Source organism: Poecilia formosa, unplaced genomic scaffold, assembly GCF_000485575.1.
Source record: "Poecilia formosa unplaced genomic scaffold, Poecilia_formosa-5.1.2 Scaffold15, whole genome shotgun sequence".
Lineage (NCBI taxonomy): Eukaryota > Metazoa > Chordata > Actinopteri > Cyprinodontiformes > Poeciliidae > Poecilia > Poecilia formosa.
The window spans coordinates 54,796-69,251 of record NW_006799954.1 but is presented as its reverse complement, the minus strand read 5'-3'; the positions used below and the strand labels follow the sequence as shown (position 1 = coordinate 69,251).

At 40.5% G+C, this 14,456-nt stretch overlaps 1 protein-coding gene across 2 annotated transcripts in view; it reads left to right on the top strand.

The window, feature by feature from the left end:
- ptpn20 (protein tyrosine phosphatase non-receptor type 20) overlaps positions 1-14,456 on the top strand; it is a 32,538-nt gene that overhangs the window by 12,896 nt on the left and 5,186 nt on the right. The window contains exons 21-43 of one of the 2 annotated variants that reach the window (XM_007546056.2): positions 610-726; positions 822-1,030; positions 1,692-1,793; positions 2,050-2,143; positions 2,592-2,677; positions 3,823-3,997; positions 4,359-4,570; positions 5,140-5,238; positions 5,330-5,838; positions 6,004-6,613; positions 7,222-7,392; positions 7,470-7,644; positions 7,738-7,948; positions 8,046-8,083; positions 8,327-8,413; positions 9,158-9,219; positions 10,171-10,332; positions 10,408-10,657; positions 11,116-11,222; positions 11,381-11,463; positions 12,620-12,753; positions 12,851-12,999; positions 13,143-13,233. In XM_007546056.2, coding sequence (XP_007546118.1) covers positions 610-726; positions 822-1,030; positions 1,692-1,793; positions 2,050-2,143; positions 2,592-2,677; positions 3,823-3,997; positions 4,359-4,570; positions 5,140-5,238; positions 5,330-5,838; positions 6,004-6,613; positions 7,222-7,392; positions 7,470-7,644; positions 7,738-7,948; positions 8,046-8,083; positions 8,327-8,413; positions 9,158-9,219; positions 10,171-10,332; positions 10,408-10,657; positions 11,116-11,222; positions 11,381-11,463; positions 12,620-12,753; positions 12,851-12,999; positions 13,143-13,233 — 3,933 coding nt within the window. Of the gene's footprint in view, positions 1-609; positions 727-821; positions 1,031-1,691; positions 1,794-2,049; positions 2,144-2,591; positions 2,678-3,822; positions 3,998-4,358; positions 4,571-5,139; positions 5,239-5,329; positions 5,839-6,003; positions 6,614-7,221; positions 7,393-7,469; positions 7,645-7,737; positions 7,949-8,045; positions 8,084-8,326; positions 8,414-9,157; positions 9,220-10,170; positions 10,333-10,407; positions 10,658-11,115; positions 11,223-11,380; positions 11,464-12,619; positions 12,754-12,850; positions 13,000-13,142; positions 13,234-14,456 lie in introns of those variants that run through there. The other variant, XM_016668390.1, reaches the window with a different exon arrangement.

Here is a 14,456-nt window from a genome sequence, read left to right as displayed (position 1 = left end):
AACTGCACAGACCCAACAGCTGGTTCTGCCACATTTGGCAGCAACAACCTCCATCAAATATTTGGATAACTGATTAAAAGTCTTTTATATTACATTAGAGAAAGTTTGGCCTAATACTGTTTGCAGAATTTATTTAGTTGATCAATACCGAGCAGATTTTCAGCATTAACAGCCTTTCTTAACGTCAGCCCAGAGCAGAGCCCAGACTTTGACTAGGCTCCATCAAGACATTTTTGTGTCACTTAGAGGTGAACTTGCTGATTTATCCTGATGCATAACCCAATCATGATTGACACATTTCTTCAAAATTTAGAACAGAATTTTTAGCTCCTTCAGTTGTGTCAGAACCAGAGCTAGATTGGTTTGTTTGATAGGGAGAAAGTCAATGATGCAATGCACTTTAAGTCAAAGCTGGAAAACGGAATTTTTCTTTTTTTTCCTTTTTTTAAACACGTTCTAACCTTTAACAGTGACAAAAAAAAAGGCAGAAAAGGGAACAAACAATTTTTCACAGCCCTTTGTGTAAGACTTTACAAAAAATCGAAGATTCAGTGTGATAAACATTTCAACTTTTCACCAGTACCTATTTGGAATATGCTGCTTTTCTAGGTGGACGTCTCATTTCTCTTAACAAGACCAGTTTAGAGGGAGTCACATTCAGCGACGCTGCTGCCATCCTTCAGAACAGTCCTGACGAAGTAGAGCTCATCGTTTCACAGCCTAAACGTAAGAGTTACTCTGCTATGTCTTCTCTGTAATCTCCATAGTACGGCCACTTCAGGGTTAAGGTTTGTAATCTCTCTCGGCTGCTTTCCTTGCAGACTCACTAAAGGACAGACAGGGCTCCCTGAGTCAGAGCACTCTAGGTTTGTCATTGGAGAGGAGTTTTGGGTCACAGACCACCCTGAGTGGCACAGAGTTTCGTCCCCCTGTGGAGGAGCTGGAGGAGGCCATCATCTTGTCCAGCATGGCCACTCCGAAGCATAACAGGAAGCTCCACATTCCGGTTGTCCGAATACACGACGCTCAGGTAGGAGGCATTGTTTCACAGGGGCAATCGACTTTGTTTCCGTGGAAGATGTTTAACAGGTCAGACAGCTTCTAGTGCTAAACTGATTAGGTGCTCCTTATAATTGGATGAAGCTCCGCGTCATCCTGTGGTTTCAGAAACAATACTTGAGTAAACATGCTTGATTGGGACAAAGGATTGGGAGAAAATCAATGATGCAACGCACTTTAAATGGCCCTCCTTAAACAGATAATTGTTTGCTACTTAGTGTTAAATGAGCTACAGACTTTATTTATACTCTATTGTGCAATATGAGCGTATGGTATTGAATTGTACTGTTTGTAAAGTACCTGAAAATGGCCTTTGTAGTCATTTGAATTTGATGGATTAAATTGAACCGAGTCAAACTGAAACTAACTGAACTAAATAGGAATAAACTGAATTGAATGGAGCTCAGCTTCATAACAAATGTCGTTTCAAAACAGATAAAAGAAAATAAGAAAACAGTATGTATGTTAATTGAAACTTGTAAAATTGAGAGGTTCAAAGTCAATCATATAAATTCTTATTTGATCATTTTGGGCCTTTCTGTTTTTTTTCCCCCTATTGTTTACCTTGCAGACAAAAAGTGGGCAGTCTTGATTTTCTTAGAAACTGTTTTTCTTTTCTGCTTCCCTTTTAGGACGCGTCTCCAAGGTCTCCGTCCATCTTAAGCCTTAAAACAGGAGATCGTTTTACTATAGATATAAAGAAAAGCGGTGGGAGCCTTGGAATAAGTGTCACTGTGAGTGACCTCTTTTCTGGTTTTAATCTGTTTTTTAATTTTATTGTCTTAACTATTTTGAAGAAGGCTTAAGAAGTAAGAGAAATGTTCTTCAAACTAGAAAGATAACTGGAAAGACTTAAAGGGAATAGCCTAAATACTTTACAACAGTGCAGGAACCCTAACGCCTACATGCTTATTGAGTTTGGATGGTTAGGCTCAGTTCAGGCCCATGACATTGAATAATTGCATCTTTTTTTTTCTTTGCTCCAAAAAGGGTGGAATAAACACAAATGTGCAATTTGGAGGCATTTATATTAAGAGTTTGGTGCCAGGAGGAGCTGCTGAGCAAGACGGACGCATTCAGACTGGTATTCCTTTGATCTTTAATGTTAAACAGTGAAATAAAATTGTGAAACAAAAGATTTAAATAGATTACGTTAAAAATTCACATTTTTTTCAGCTCTGAGTTGTGAATTATCACTCTTTCATGTCAGTTTTGATAGCTTGTTTTTAAAAATTAACTTGAAGGGTTAGAATAGAAATTAAGTTACTGGAATGTTTTTGTGATTTATATGAAATCAGAGACTAAGTACCATAATGCTTCCTACTTCTATGTGCATTTCCTTAGATATAAATATTGATTGCTGTCCTTCAGCAAACACAAATTCCCCCATAATTCTGTGTGTATAATGTAATTTGCACATTCAAGAGATTAAAATTGGACAGGAAACAATCTGTGTTTGTTGACACAGATGCAAACCATCTACACATTGACACTGCTAATTGTAACGATGTTTGTTTTTGTGCACACGGCAGGAGACAGACTGCTGGAGGTTGATGGGACCAACCTGAGGGGAGTGACTCACCAACAGGCTGTCGAGTGTCTGAAAAGGACTGGGGAGGTATTTACAAACAAAAATATGCACACAAGCACACTAAAAAATGTAAAAAAAAAAAAAAAAATTAAAAAAAATTAAACATGATGATGTTCTTGACTGGTTACGTTTTCCAGGAAAGAAGAGCTTCAATTCACATGTTTATGTTATGAATCATTTTAGAGCTGAAGCAGTCAAATTTTCTGACTGATTTTCAATGTCAGGCTTTGCGTTTCAGTTCCAGTTTTTGCTTCCCCTGATGCTTCAAACTCTTTTTGGATAAGAACATAAAAAGCTACAAGAACAGCCCGTAATTTTTTTTTTTTTATTCAAGCCTTCCTGCTAATGGGATGAGAATTCATAATTCACATTAGAGACAGATCCAACATTGCATGTTTAGAGCAGCTAACAATATAAAACAGCAACTTCCATGTGTCTTCCCCTAAAAAGTAGATTATTACCTTTGAAAAGATGCTAACATGTTCAAATCCAGAATATTCTCTGAAAGACAGAAGTTTGAGGTTTAAATGGATAATTAATCTTCCTTAAAACTGCAAAGCATTAGGATACTTATTCTTTTAAACCAATGCACAGGCTTCATAGTTGCTTTTTAACGCTCCAAAGTGGCTCTTCAAATATTTGGCTGATGATGGCAGAACATTTTATGAACAGTAAGTAGAGGAGACAAGTTTTTAATTTGCCTCCCATCTGAATCATTAAACTTCTACAACAGAATGACATTATGTAGCTTTTTTCTGTTCTTTCATATTTCCAAAACTATTCATACTGATACAGATTAAACATGAATTTCCATTCCACTGAGAAATTTGCCTAAAACAGGAAAACAAGACAAAGCCCTTGCTTTATTTATATTTATTAATATTAATAAATATCGAAAATGCCACAGTTTTCTCCCTTTAGCCATTGTTAAACCTAAAAATAGGAATAAAAGTGTTTCTATTATTTGTTTCACCAGGCTCAAACAACTTTACTGGCTGGAGAAAACTGCAATTAATTAGGAAAATAGGCAAAAATATCTGTTAATTTCAAAGGCTGACTTTTGTTTTAAAGATTTCACTACTAATCACCTACTGTTTGTGCTGAGACTGATTGTTTTCTGGTGCATTTTAAAGACATGAAGAGGCTTACAGGTGTCAATCTGTTCCTTGAAGGTGGTGAACCTGCTGCTGGAAAGGGAGCCTACCGCTGTCTTGGAGCACAGACCTGACTCCCCCTGCTACCCCCTGATTCACAGTCCGTCATACACTCAGTCGACCCCCAGGACAGAGGTCTCCATGGAAACAACCTTGAGTGGTCGAGCCAAGGACTACAGCTTTGTGACGGATGGTGAGAGGAAAGAGAAAGGGGCAAATGCACCGTCTCAGATAAAAAAGAAAAAACCTTACACACACACACACACACACACACACACACACACACACACACACAGGGCCCAGGGGTGACTGTGACTCATCTGACAGCTACATTGTGCTAGCTGTCAGAGGCATCCAGAACTGATGCTGCCTCAGTCCCTTGAGATTGCATGCACTGAAAACTGTAAAGGAACAGTTCACCGTCTGCATAAACCCTCAGTTTTCTTAGCTGGACTATTAAAAGAAAAGGTGCAAAATATACACTTAAAAATGTACAGATAGACCGTTTCAAATCACACATTCTCTTCCTCAGTTATGTCTTCTCTCTTTCACAGAAAATACCCATGAAGTGGTTCTGAAAAAGAGCTTGTCTGGTCTTGGCTTCAGCTTCTACATCTCACAGCTGCGCTCGGGAGCAGACCGTGGTAGCGTGGTTCGCATCAAGCGCCTGTTCCCAGGTCAGCCGGCTCAAGAAAGCGGCCAGCTGCGAGAGGGGGACATCATTTTGTCTGTCAACGGAGAACACGTGAAAGATCTCTCCTACCAGGTTGAGTTTCCACTTTTAAAACGCTGTCATGACTATAGTGTTCATGGTTTATATATGTAATACATCAATGAACTTGTTGCATAACAGCAGTGTTTTCTCTGGCTACAGTAATATGTTATTAGTGAGATCATTGGCCCTGTTCTCTGTACGCCCTGGTACAATCAAAGCATTTAATTTGATTTTAAGAAATTAATGCTGGAAGTGTGAAACGCAAGATCAATTTTGAAATCTTGTCACAAATACTTTCTTAAATTTAGGTGTGGACTTTGGCTGGACCCTTTTATAGCTTGGCTTGCAGCCTCTCTAGTATAAAGTCTGGTTTTAAATATTCTCTTTTCTGAAGAGAATTGGTTGTTTTGAGTTTTAATGAGGGGATAAACACAAATGCACACCACACACAGTTGTTCACTTAAAATCCCAGTAAACTTGGGCTAAGGATATACAGAACAAATTGGCATGATTACATTTTTCATATTTATATGATTAATTGGGTTTTATGTCTGACTGATTCAGTTCTCCCTTAAGGGTTTTTTTGGGGGGGACCATCACCATTTTCTTCTTAACTTCAGAGAGTTTTGTTCCTGCTGCGAGGAGCCCCATCTGAAGTCCACCTGGTGATCTGTCGGCCCCCTCCTGGAGTACTTTATGAAGTAGATGACAACACTCTGGTAGTATAAAAGTTCAAATATCACGCCTAAAACAGTTGCAAGGCATAAAGTAATTTATAGCAATGGTCCAACTGTTTGTCCAACCCTGCAGAGTCCTGCCCCCATACGTGGCATTCGATCCAGATCTCTTGACATCCGGCTCGGAGAGGACTACAGCCAGCTCCTTAGATCTCCAAGTGATGCCAACATACACGAGCAGCCCAACCAGGAAGAGGGTCTGACCAACAGCACAGAGAAAATCCCAGATCCTCCCACAACTTTACCACCCTCAGAAAGTGAAATGAGCCTGGAGAATGATATGGAGCAGGACTTCCCTCCTCCCCCGTCTCCTCCTCGAACGCCTCCCTCCCCGACATCACCCACATCTCCTCCATCACTGGTCTCACCACTGTCACCCACCTCGCCTTCTTCACCTCCACCCGCCTCGCCACCGATCCCACCAGAGCCACAACCAGCTGCTGGGAAACAGGAAGAACAGGAGGAGGGAGAAGCTGAGAGGAGGAAAACGGAAGACGAAGAGGAAGCTTCAGCGACACTGAGCTCAGCTTTGATGCTTATGGATGTTTATGCAAAAACTGCCTCTAAGCCTGTATATACCAGGTACCCTAACATTCAGGCTAGGGTACAGTGACGGTTTCTGATACGTGGGGGGCGCTCATGCCCCCCATATGTGTCTTTTCATATTATGTATATTAATTTAAAAATAATAATAATAATAGAGATTTTTTTTTAAACTAAATTACACTTGTGTTTGTGAATTTGCAGTGGGGTCAGAGAGGAGGCAGATGGAAGTGTGACCTACTGCCTTATGGGAAATGGACTGACCATCATGGCCGACGAAGAGTACTTGACCATCAGCTCCACCTTAGAGCCTGCCCACAGCATTCCCTCCCACACTGTACCGACGACCATCGAAACCCCCGAATCTCAAACTCAGCACAGCTTTCAGACTCCAAACTTTCCCCCTCATGTCCCCACCACTCCCAACATCACACCACTTAACTTCTCATCCGACACGCCGACCACTTGCCCCCTCGTCTACCCATCCCAGCCGCTCACAACGCAGCCTCCGAAAACAAAGCATCACCCGATCCAACAGGGCCTTCTTCCCAGCCACTTCAAAGCGACGTCCAAGAACATTCGGCCTGCGGTGCCTCCCCCACAGCCTCCGCCCATAACGCCAATCACGGCCCAGATTATCTCCTCAGTGCCTCCCTGCGCAGGAGCGCCCACCCCGACACTGCCTTCCACAGTGCTGACCTGTTCTGCCCAGATCCAACCCCAGCTAAGAGAAGAACCAGAGAGGAAGGGAAGGGAATACAAGGATGATTTTGATGAAGAACTGGATGAAGAGGAGGAAGAGAGTCGGAGGAAGGCAAGAAACTGCTGTTCAGTTCTCAAAGTTTCAGTGTTGAAAATAAAATCTATGACACATTTGATTACATTGTGTTAGAGATTATATAAAAGCATAACATGTGACAGATATAGTGTGAAAAAAATCAATCTCCTCTGTGCTGTCCTTCATTCATCTGCAATAATGTGCTGCTGTTAGTCAGAAACAACCAATCAGAACCAGCAGGAGGGTCTTAGCACCGTCAATCATGCTCATGTATGAGTTCTAGATGTAGTAATGGTGGAAAAACAACTTAACGTTACAGGACAACATGATCATCCGCTGTCATAGGCGGCCATGCTAGATAGCTTGCGCATTCATGACAGGTTCCGGTGTGGGAAAGGAGCTGAAGCGTTCCTTTTTCTTGGTCTTCTGATTCCAACTTTGGCAAGTGATTTTGATCAGGACCAGAAGCCTAAATACACTGAGATGCTGCAATTTAATCACCTGATTTTTGAAAATTATGTTCAACAAGTAATTTACCTAAAAAGTGGCTAGGGAGTGTACAATTAATGTATTGGTGTAATACACAGTTGTGAAAATGGATGGTTCTGAACAAGGTGTTTATTGCCGATCTTCCCACATTTTAGGGCATGATTAAAGAGTTTGAGCTCACAGTGGTCTTGACCAAGTCCAGGAGCGGAAGCTTTGGGTTCACCATCACTCGTAGCAAGATTGATAATTGCTACTACATACAGGAAATATTGGACAACCCCGCCAAGGCAGATGGACGACTCAGGGCCGGGGACAGGCTTATCACGGTACGCTCCGAAGCACGCGTCTGCACATTGAAGGACTCTTTCTAGGAATGAGATGTGTGCCGTGGCTTTTCTTTCAGGTAAATGGGCACGATGTTACCTGTGTGGCAGATGATGTCGCCATGACGGTACTCAGGTCGTCACCTAGAAGGCTGAATATGACCCTCGGCAGAGCGGTGAGCAATCTGGTGGCTCCGCCTCCCTGCGACAGCTTGCCTGACGTCGTTCTCCACAAGACCCCTTCAGGACAGCTGGGTGGGAGCCCATACAATAAATGTTAGTTTCTTAGACACACCAGTTTAATTGGTCAGTGGTATTTGAATCTATGTGTGCTTGTGTCCTTCCCAGGAATAAAGCTGACAGGTGGCATTGGCAGCAAATGGCAGGGCATCTACTGCTTGGAGGTGGTGCCAGGCTCCCCAGCCAGCGAGGAGGGCAGCGTCAAGCCCAATGACAAGATCCTGTACATCTGTGGCAGGTGCACCCTGGGAATGACGTTAGAGGACGCAGTCAAAGCCTGCGAGATCGCCCCTCGTAAGGTCAAACTCAAAATTATTCGGTATGTGTTCGTCTTGGACTAAAAACAAAAGATATCGTCCCATTTCAGTGTTTATATTTTTAAGTTAACCTTTGGCTTCTTGGTTTCTGTGTCACAGGGAAGACCAACCAGTTACTCCCAAAGCTAAGTGGAACGGTGAGTTAAATACCTTAAAGTTAATGGCAGGATAGTTTGTATGTAATGCATCATATGCACTGATGGACTGCTTAGAAACCAGATATGTTTGTGCTGAACCGAGAGGTGACTATTTGAGTTCAATCATTACCAGATAAGTGTTCCTTAAAGCAAAAATATTGGCTTGTCTATGCATGCTGCACTCCTGTTGTGTTTGCAAAGACAATAGCTTTTGTATATTCAAATGGTTCTTTTCATTAATAGGTTTATTTGACTGGAAAAAGGACAAGAAGTTCTTTGCTCGTTTTGAGGAAACTGTCTCGTCTGAGAGAGAGTTTGCTGTTGAAGACGGTAAGTATTTTTTTTTTCCTTTCCCTCGTTTAATTCTCCATGTATCTCCTCCAAACCTTCCATGAGCATTTTCTGTTCATATTACGATTTCCTGTCAGGTTTCAGCTCATTGTCCCACCATCAGTAAGAAGCTGAGCTCGGTGCTAACAGATACCTCTCTCTGCTGCTTTGTGTGTGTAGGCGTGTGTGTAGGTGTGTGTGTGCGTGTGTGTTTGTGTGTGAGCTCTGTATGCTGACAGACAGATCCTGGGCTCACAAAGTGGAATTAATAATTAGCAAGCCCTCCACTGGAGTATTGGACTGCAAAGCCAATGGCATCACACACAGCCACACAGATGTACACACACACACACACACGCACACACACACACACACACACATTAGGACCCATGCAAGCAGTGGTCTACCGTACAGATAGCAGCTCAGTTGCCCGGTGACAGAACATAGAACGGTAAACGACAGTGCAGAGGGTCGATCTGAAAAGATCAGCCTTGTTGATCTGTCGCAGAGAGGACGCATCCGTCAACGCTTCTTTTTGAAAATGGCCGAAGAGGTGGGAGGTTGGTGTGTTGTTTGTTTTCAAGGGCTTCATAGACGAGAGCAGGAGGCCTAACGCAAAGGACCAACCAGACTTCCAATCTTTTCAGATCATCTTTATAGTAGTATTATCGTCCCATCAGAATGCTTTCTGATTTGGGTAGTTTTGCGTTAATAGCTACTTCATCCATTACGTTTGCCTTTCAGCTGAAGCTGTGCGTAGGACTGCAGAGAGGTTGAGATGTTGCTCTCTCACCCAAGGACAGGATGTAAGTTTCTGGAGTGTTGTTTGTCTTTCTCTAGTTATTAATTGTTGCTGGTGTACCTCTTTCTGCTCCTTGAATATGTTTAGCTCATCTTTCGAAGAATCTGTAACAAACTATTTGTCACCTGTCAGCCTGAAAGAGGATTTTCTGGGGAGGATTTATCCGATTTGTTTAAGATCAGGCTTCTTTCCAGTCAAACACCTCATTAAGGTTAATAAAATAAATTTCATGTAACTCTGTGGGAACTCTAAAGTGAAGTGTTCAGTCTCTCCCTTCCTTTTTAACTACAATAAGAAACCTGCTTTAATATTCTGACCACAAGTCATCTAAGTCACTCAGAATATCTTTTAACAACATCTTATTTCAGAAAAGGCCACAGTCTAAAGAGATTTGCACTGGAATATCTTTGACTGAAATTAGCATGTCTATATTTTTAATATGACTTGATCGGGTCAATAATTTAGCACATAACATATTTCCAATTACCAATATCCAGACATAGCCTCTTTCACATCATAGCTTTGCAATAATCATGTAACCATGAGCCACCCCCTAGTTATGGATCACTTACACATCATACCAGGCTTATAATGAGATTATGTTACGGGCCATGTGTAAGATGTAAGATATGTCAGGGATTTTCCCTCTATCTGGCTCCATTTGCAAATGCATTTGCTGCTTTATCAACTGAATAATGTGCGTAAACAATAATAAGGTTTTACACAAGAAAGTAGGATATGATTTTAAAAGATGGACACAGAAAATTCAATCTTGTGGCCAACATAATCACAGACAGTTTGCAGGCACTTTTAAAAGATCAATTTTGTCTGAGTCTCTTTATTGCAAAGTATTTTCATCTTGGGAATTTTTGTTAGCACATGCCTTAATGTGTGAAGCTTTGTAAACCTTTAATGTATGCTAAAAAGTATTTATTTCATCAACTTTGCTCTTCAGAGTTGCATCATGCAAGTGGAGTTCAAGAAACCCGAAGGCGGAGGCCTCGGCTTCGCATTGGTTGGCGGAGCTAACGGCAGCATGCTCCGAGTTAGAGAAATCTGCTCAGGTGGAGTAGCTGAGCAGGACGGCCGGCTGAAAGTTGGGGACATTCTTTTAGAGGTGACAAGCCATCGTGCAGAACCGCCGTTTGGTTTTCTCCTTTGTGTTTTCTGATTGTCGCTTTCTGACGGCCAGGTGAATGGTGTGATCGTGTCCGGCCTGAGCCACAGTAAAGTGGTGGATATTCTGCGGAAAGCTGAGGGGACAGTGCAGCTCACGATCTGCAGGGACATCCTGCCCCTGACCTACTCTGAGTCACCTACTCCACCAAACATGTCTGCTCACACTGAGGCTATTTTAGCAGAGCAGCCGGCTCATATGTCCAACTCTGATGTCTGCTCAGCTCCTGAAAGCCTGCAGGATAGGCAAGCTGAGCGCCTTGTTGGTATGATGTCCGGCATCTCTCTATCCTTTTATCAATTTGACTAAATAAGATTCTTAAATGTTGCATTTCAAGTTCCCTCCACTTTTACTGTAAATATGTGGAAGCCTTAAATTAGTCTTTTGCTGAATTACGTGTATTCAGTGAGAAATATTTTCATTAATATCACCGAGTCACTTTTAATGGCTTTATTTCTATTGTCTGTTAAAAAAAAAAAATCTAATTTTTACTTATACTTTACTTTTTGATTTATTCGTGTATTCAGAAATTTTTTTAAGTATTAATCACTTTGTGTTCTCCTTGGATGTTATGTAGCAAAGCTATTCACACTCAGGGTAATTCAGACTGCTTCACAGCAAAAACAAAGGAACAGACATTTCCAGTAATTGTGGAGGGTGCTGTTGAACCCTGATAAAGTGTCATCTTGAGTAATATTGACAGCTGAAACTATATATTTTCAGATGCCTCTGTAGAGCCTGTGGTTAATGAAACTGAAGTTATCCTCACATCACCGCCTCCTCCGCCTCACAGAGTTACTGTTATGAGGGATGAGACTTCAGTTCAGGAGGTAACACTGATATCAACACAAACGCCCTAATCCTAATTTCATAATTTAACTCAACTGTCTGTTTAAAATAGTTAATGTTCCATTCCTCTTTACTAACATCCACTAACATCTTCCTCCTCCTGTCTGTTGCTTCCTCTCGCTGCTTGTCTGTGGGACAGGAGAGTTGTAACAACACCCCCTCTCATCAAGCTTGCTGCCCCTCCCTCAGTGTCACTGAAATGTTGCATGGAGCGTCTGACAGGTACAGACAGCTCCAACTTGTCCTTTGTCCTTGTACGTAGTCTCTGTTGTCCTTCTTCACCTTCTTAAGCTTCCTGTTCTTGTTCTGTTTGCTGGAGTTCCACTTCAAACCACACGAGGGCAGCAGAGAGCAACAAATAATGCAACAAATAACCTGAGCGAGACCAAACCAGCATAGTTTTCAATAGGTTTATTGGACCGATCTTTTTTCAGGAAAAACACAGCATGCTGACATTTATGAAAGAGCTGAAAAGCGTTTTTGAAAAATTATGTAACTGAATTATATATTTGAATCTGGGGAAAAAAGAAAAATAATAAAAATTAAATGTATTTTTTTTTTCAGTTCTGTTTATTTATAATGCCATCTCAACATATTCTAAGATAAACTGGTCATTTTTTTTTATTCAGAAATACTTCATAAATAATTATGTAGACAGATTTAATAAAATGAAATCAAATCTTTCTAAATCTACACAAGTAAGATTAGCGACCTTTTGATCAATATGAACTGATTCCTACAAAAAGAAGAAAAGTACAAAAACACCTGATTTGTCACCAGAGTTTGCTTTGCTTGATGAAAGGATTTTCTGAAGCCTGAGGTCTGAATTTAAATGGAAATATGCTGTGATGATGTAAATGTAAACCATACATAAAGCAAATCATAATTGATTATTGATTTAAATCCAATTAAAATAGTTTTTTTAAATATCATATTTTTCAATTTTCAATAAATAAGCAATTGTGAACTTTTTCACATCTTATCACATTGCAACCACAAATTTCAGTATTTTATAGAATGATTTTTGAGGATAAACTTATACAATGTAGAAAATAATTGTGTTGTTAATAACAAAGGAAACATGGTTTCAAAATTTCTTCCAAATAAAAATCTAAAAAGTGTTGTTTGAATTTGTACTTATCCCTCTTTACTGCAATTACCCTAATTAAGATTCAGTTCAACTGCTGGCCTTTACGAGTAATAAAACTGCTACATGACTCAATTTGTGTGCAATTAAAGCTCAGTACTGATCTGTTCTGTGAAGGCCTCAGAGGTTTGTTAGCAATGTTCTGTAAAGAAGCTTTTACTTGGTTCATTTTAGTCCATTCTGCAGGAAAACAAGTTTGTGGCCTAATTTCTACCCCACCTGCTCACCTAGGAGACAAATTGTGACCAAGCTGTTGGACCAGTCTTGCAAGGACATTCGGAAAACCCAGTCAGATGGTTGGAGCAGCGACGAAGATGATGACGTATTTGACGCAGCTTGTCAGGAGGTTTCCTCGCCACAAACAGGTGCCTAGCTATCTTTCATTCTTTATTACAATTTTTTATTTATCGTGCACGTTATCTTTCATGAGTGTTAAAAGAAAATCCTTGCTCTGCTCCTCAGGTCCGCCTTTGGTGTCACAGGAGGAACTGGCCAGTCTAGCACTGATTACTCCTGCCAAGACCAGCCAGTACTCCGGCTCCAGAGTCAAAGCTCTCATAAAGATCCTGCAGCATCAACTGGACCAGCAGGAACTGGTCAAAGAGTTTCTGGTGTGCTTATATATAAAAAAAAAAAAAAACATTTTGAAGCGTATAGCAGTATGCAGCAAACAAGCTCATGAACATATTTGGACTTCTTTTATATTCAATTGTCTTATTTGTTCTTTTTATTTTTTGCATTGTGTTAACTTTAGGCTCTGGAGCATTTGAAACCTTCAGACAACTGCTTAGTTGGAAAAGCTCCTGAGAACAGAGACAAGAATCGCTACAGAGACATCTTACCCTGTAAGACGACTTTGTTTGCTTTAGATGACATTGTTAATGTTGTTATTGTTCATAAATTATATCATATTTGCTGAGTGTTTTTAGAACCCTTTTAACAGACAAGGTGGACATGCTGTATTGGGCAAATTTATTAGTACCCTTTGGATAGATGTGTCAAAAAAACTTTAAAATGATTTTTTTGGTGGGTCTCATGATTTCACAACATTCATTCAATATGGAGAATAGAATAGAAACATTAGGCTGCTGTAGTGATAGATTAAGTAATAGTACGACAGTGCACTGATAAACATGTAATGAAGACCATTTCTGTAATTATCCAGATTTATGTCTTTAATAAATTAAGAAAGAAATTGTTTTAGAAACAACACAATCATATAAAATTTGACTGTAAATACATGCAGCAAAATGATGAAAGCAAATAATTTCTCTTATGTTATTGAACGTTAACATCCGAAAACGTAGCCTCAGACTGTTATCTAGGGAAGCCTAGCTACCAAACACATGGATGTGCTTGAGACCTGTCCAGAAGGTTTTTCCTGTCACACTCTGACTGTGTGTGGGGGTGAGAGGGGTCAACACGGAGACGAATGAGTGTGATAAAAGGAGCAGTGACTCCCAGTGGAATTCAAACTTCCACAACTTGCCATATGCCTGTTAACTGGTTAAGAAAATAGAAATGTACTGTTTTAGTTCCCAGCTTGGAGGTATTTTTTCAAAGGAGACAAATTTCCAGTTTGTGTGTATTTCACTTATTTTCGTGACCACACAAGGAGGATGTGCGGGGCTGTCTGAGTTAACATTCCCAACCTTCATGGGTCCATGACCAGTCCCATCATTAAGAGCTTATATCGCAGCATTTGGATACCCAGTGTTGAGATAGTAGAGCAATGTTGATGGATGTAGCATTTTTTATATTGATTACGGGGCCAAAGCCACTGATGCATAGCTTTGCAACTATGTTAGCGGAGCATGGTGCCCTTTTGTAATTGCTTGTTTTACTTAACCTTCCCAATAATTCTCATAAAGGAGTTTAAACCATGGGAAAAAAAACTCTGGGTGGTAGTAAACGATTTACTACCACCCACTAATAGGTGTTGTTTTGACTTAGCGCAACATAGTTTGGCAAATAGATAAATAGTAAATCACACTGACAAAATAAAAGCTGAATCATTGGATCATCACCTTTCAGACAAGCTATGTCTATGTTTTATTATTGTCTTATT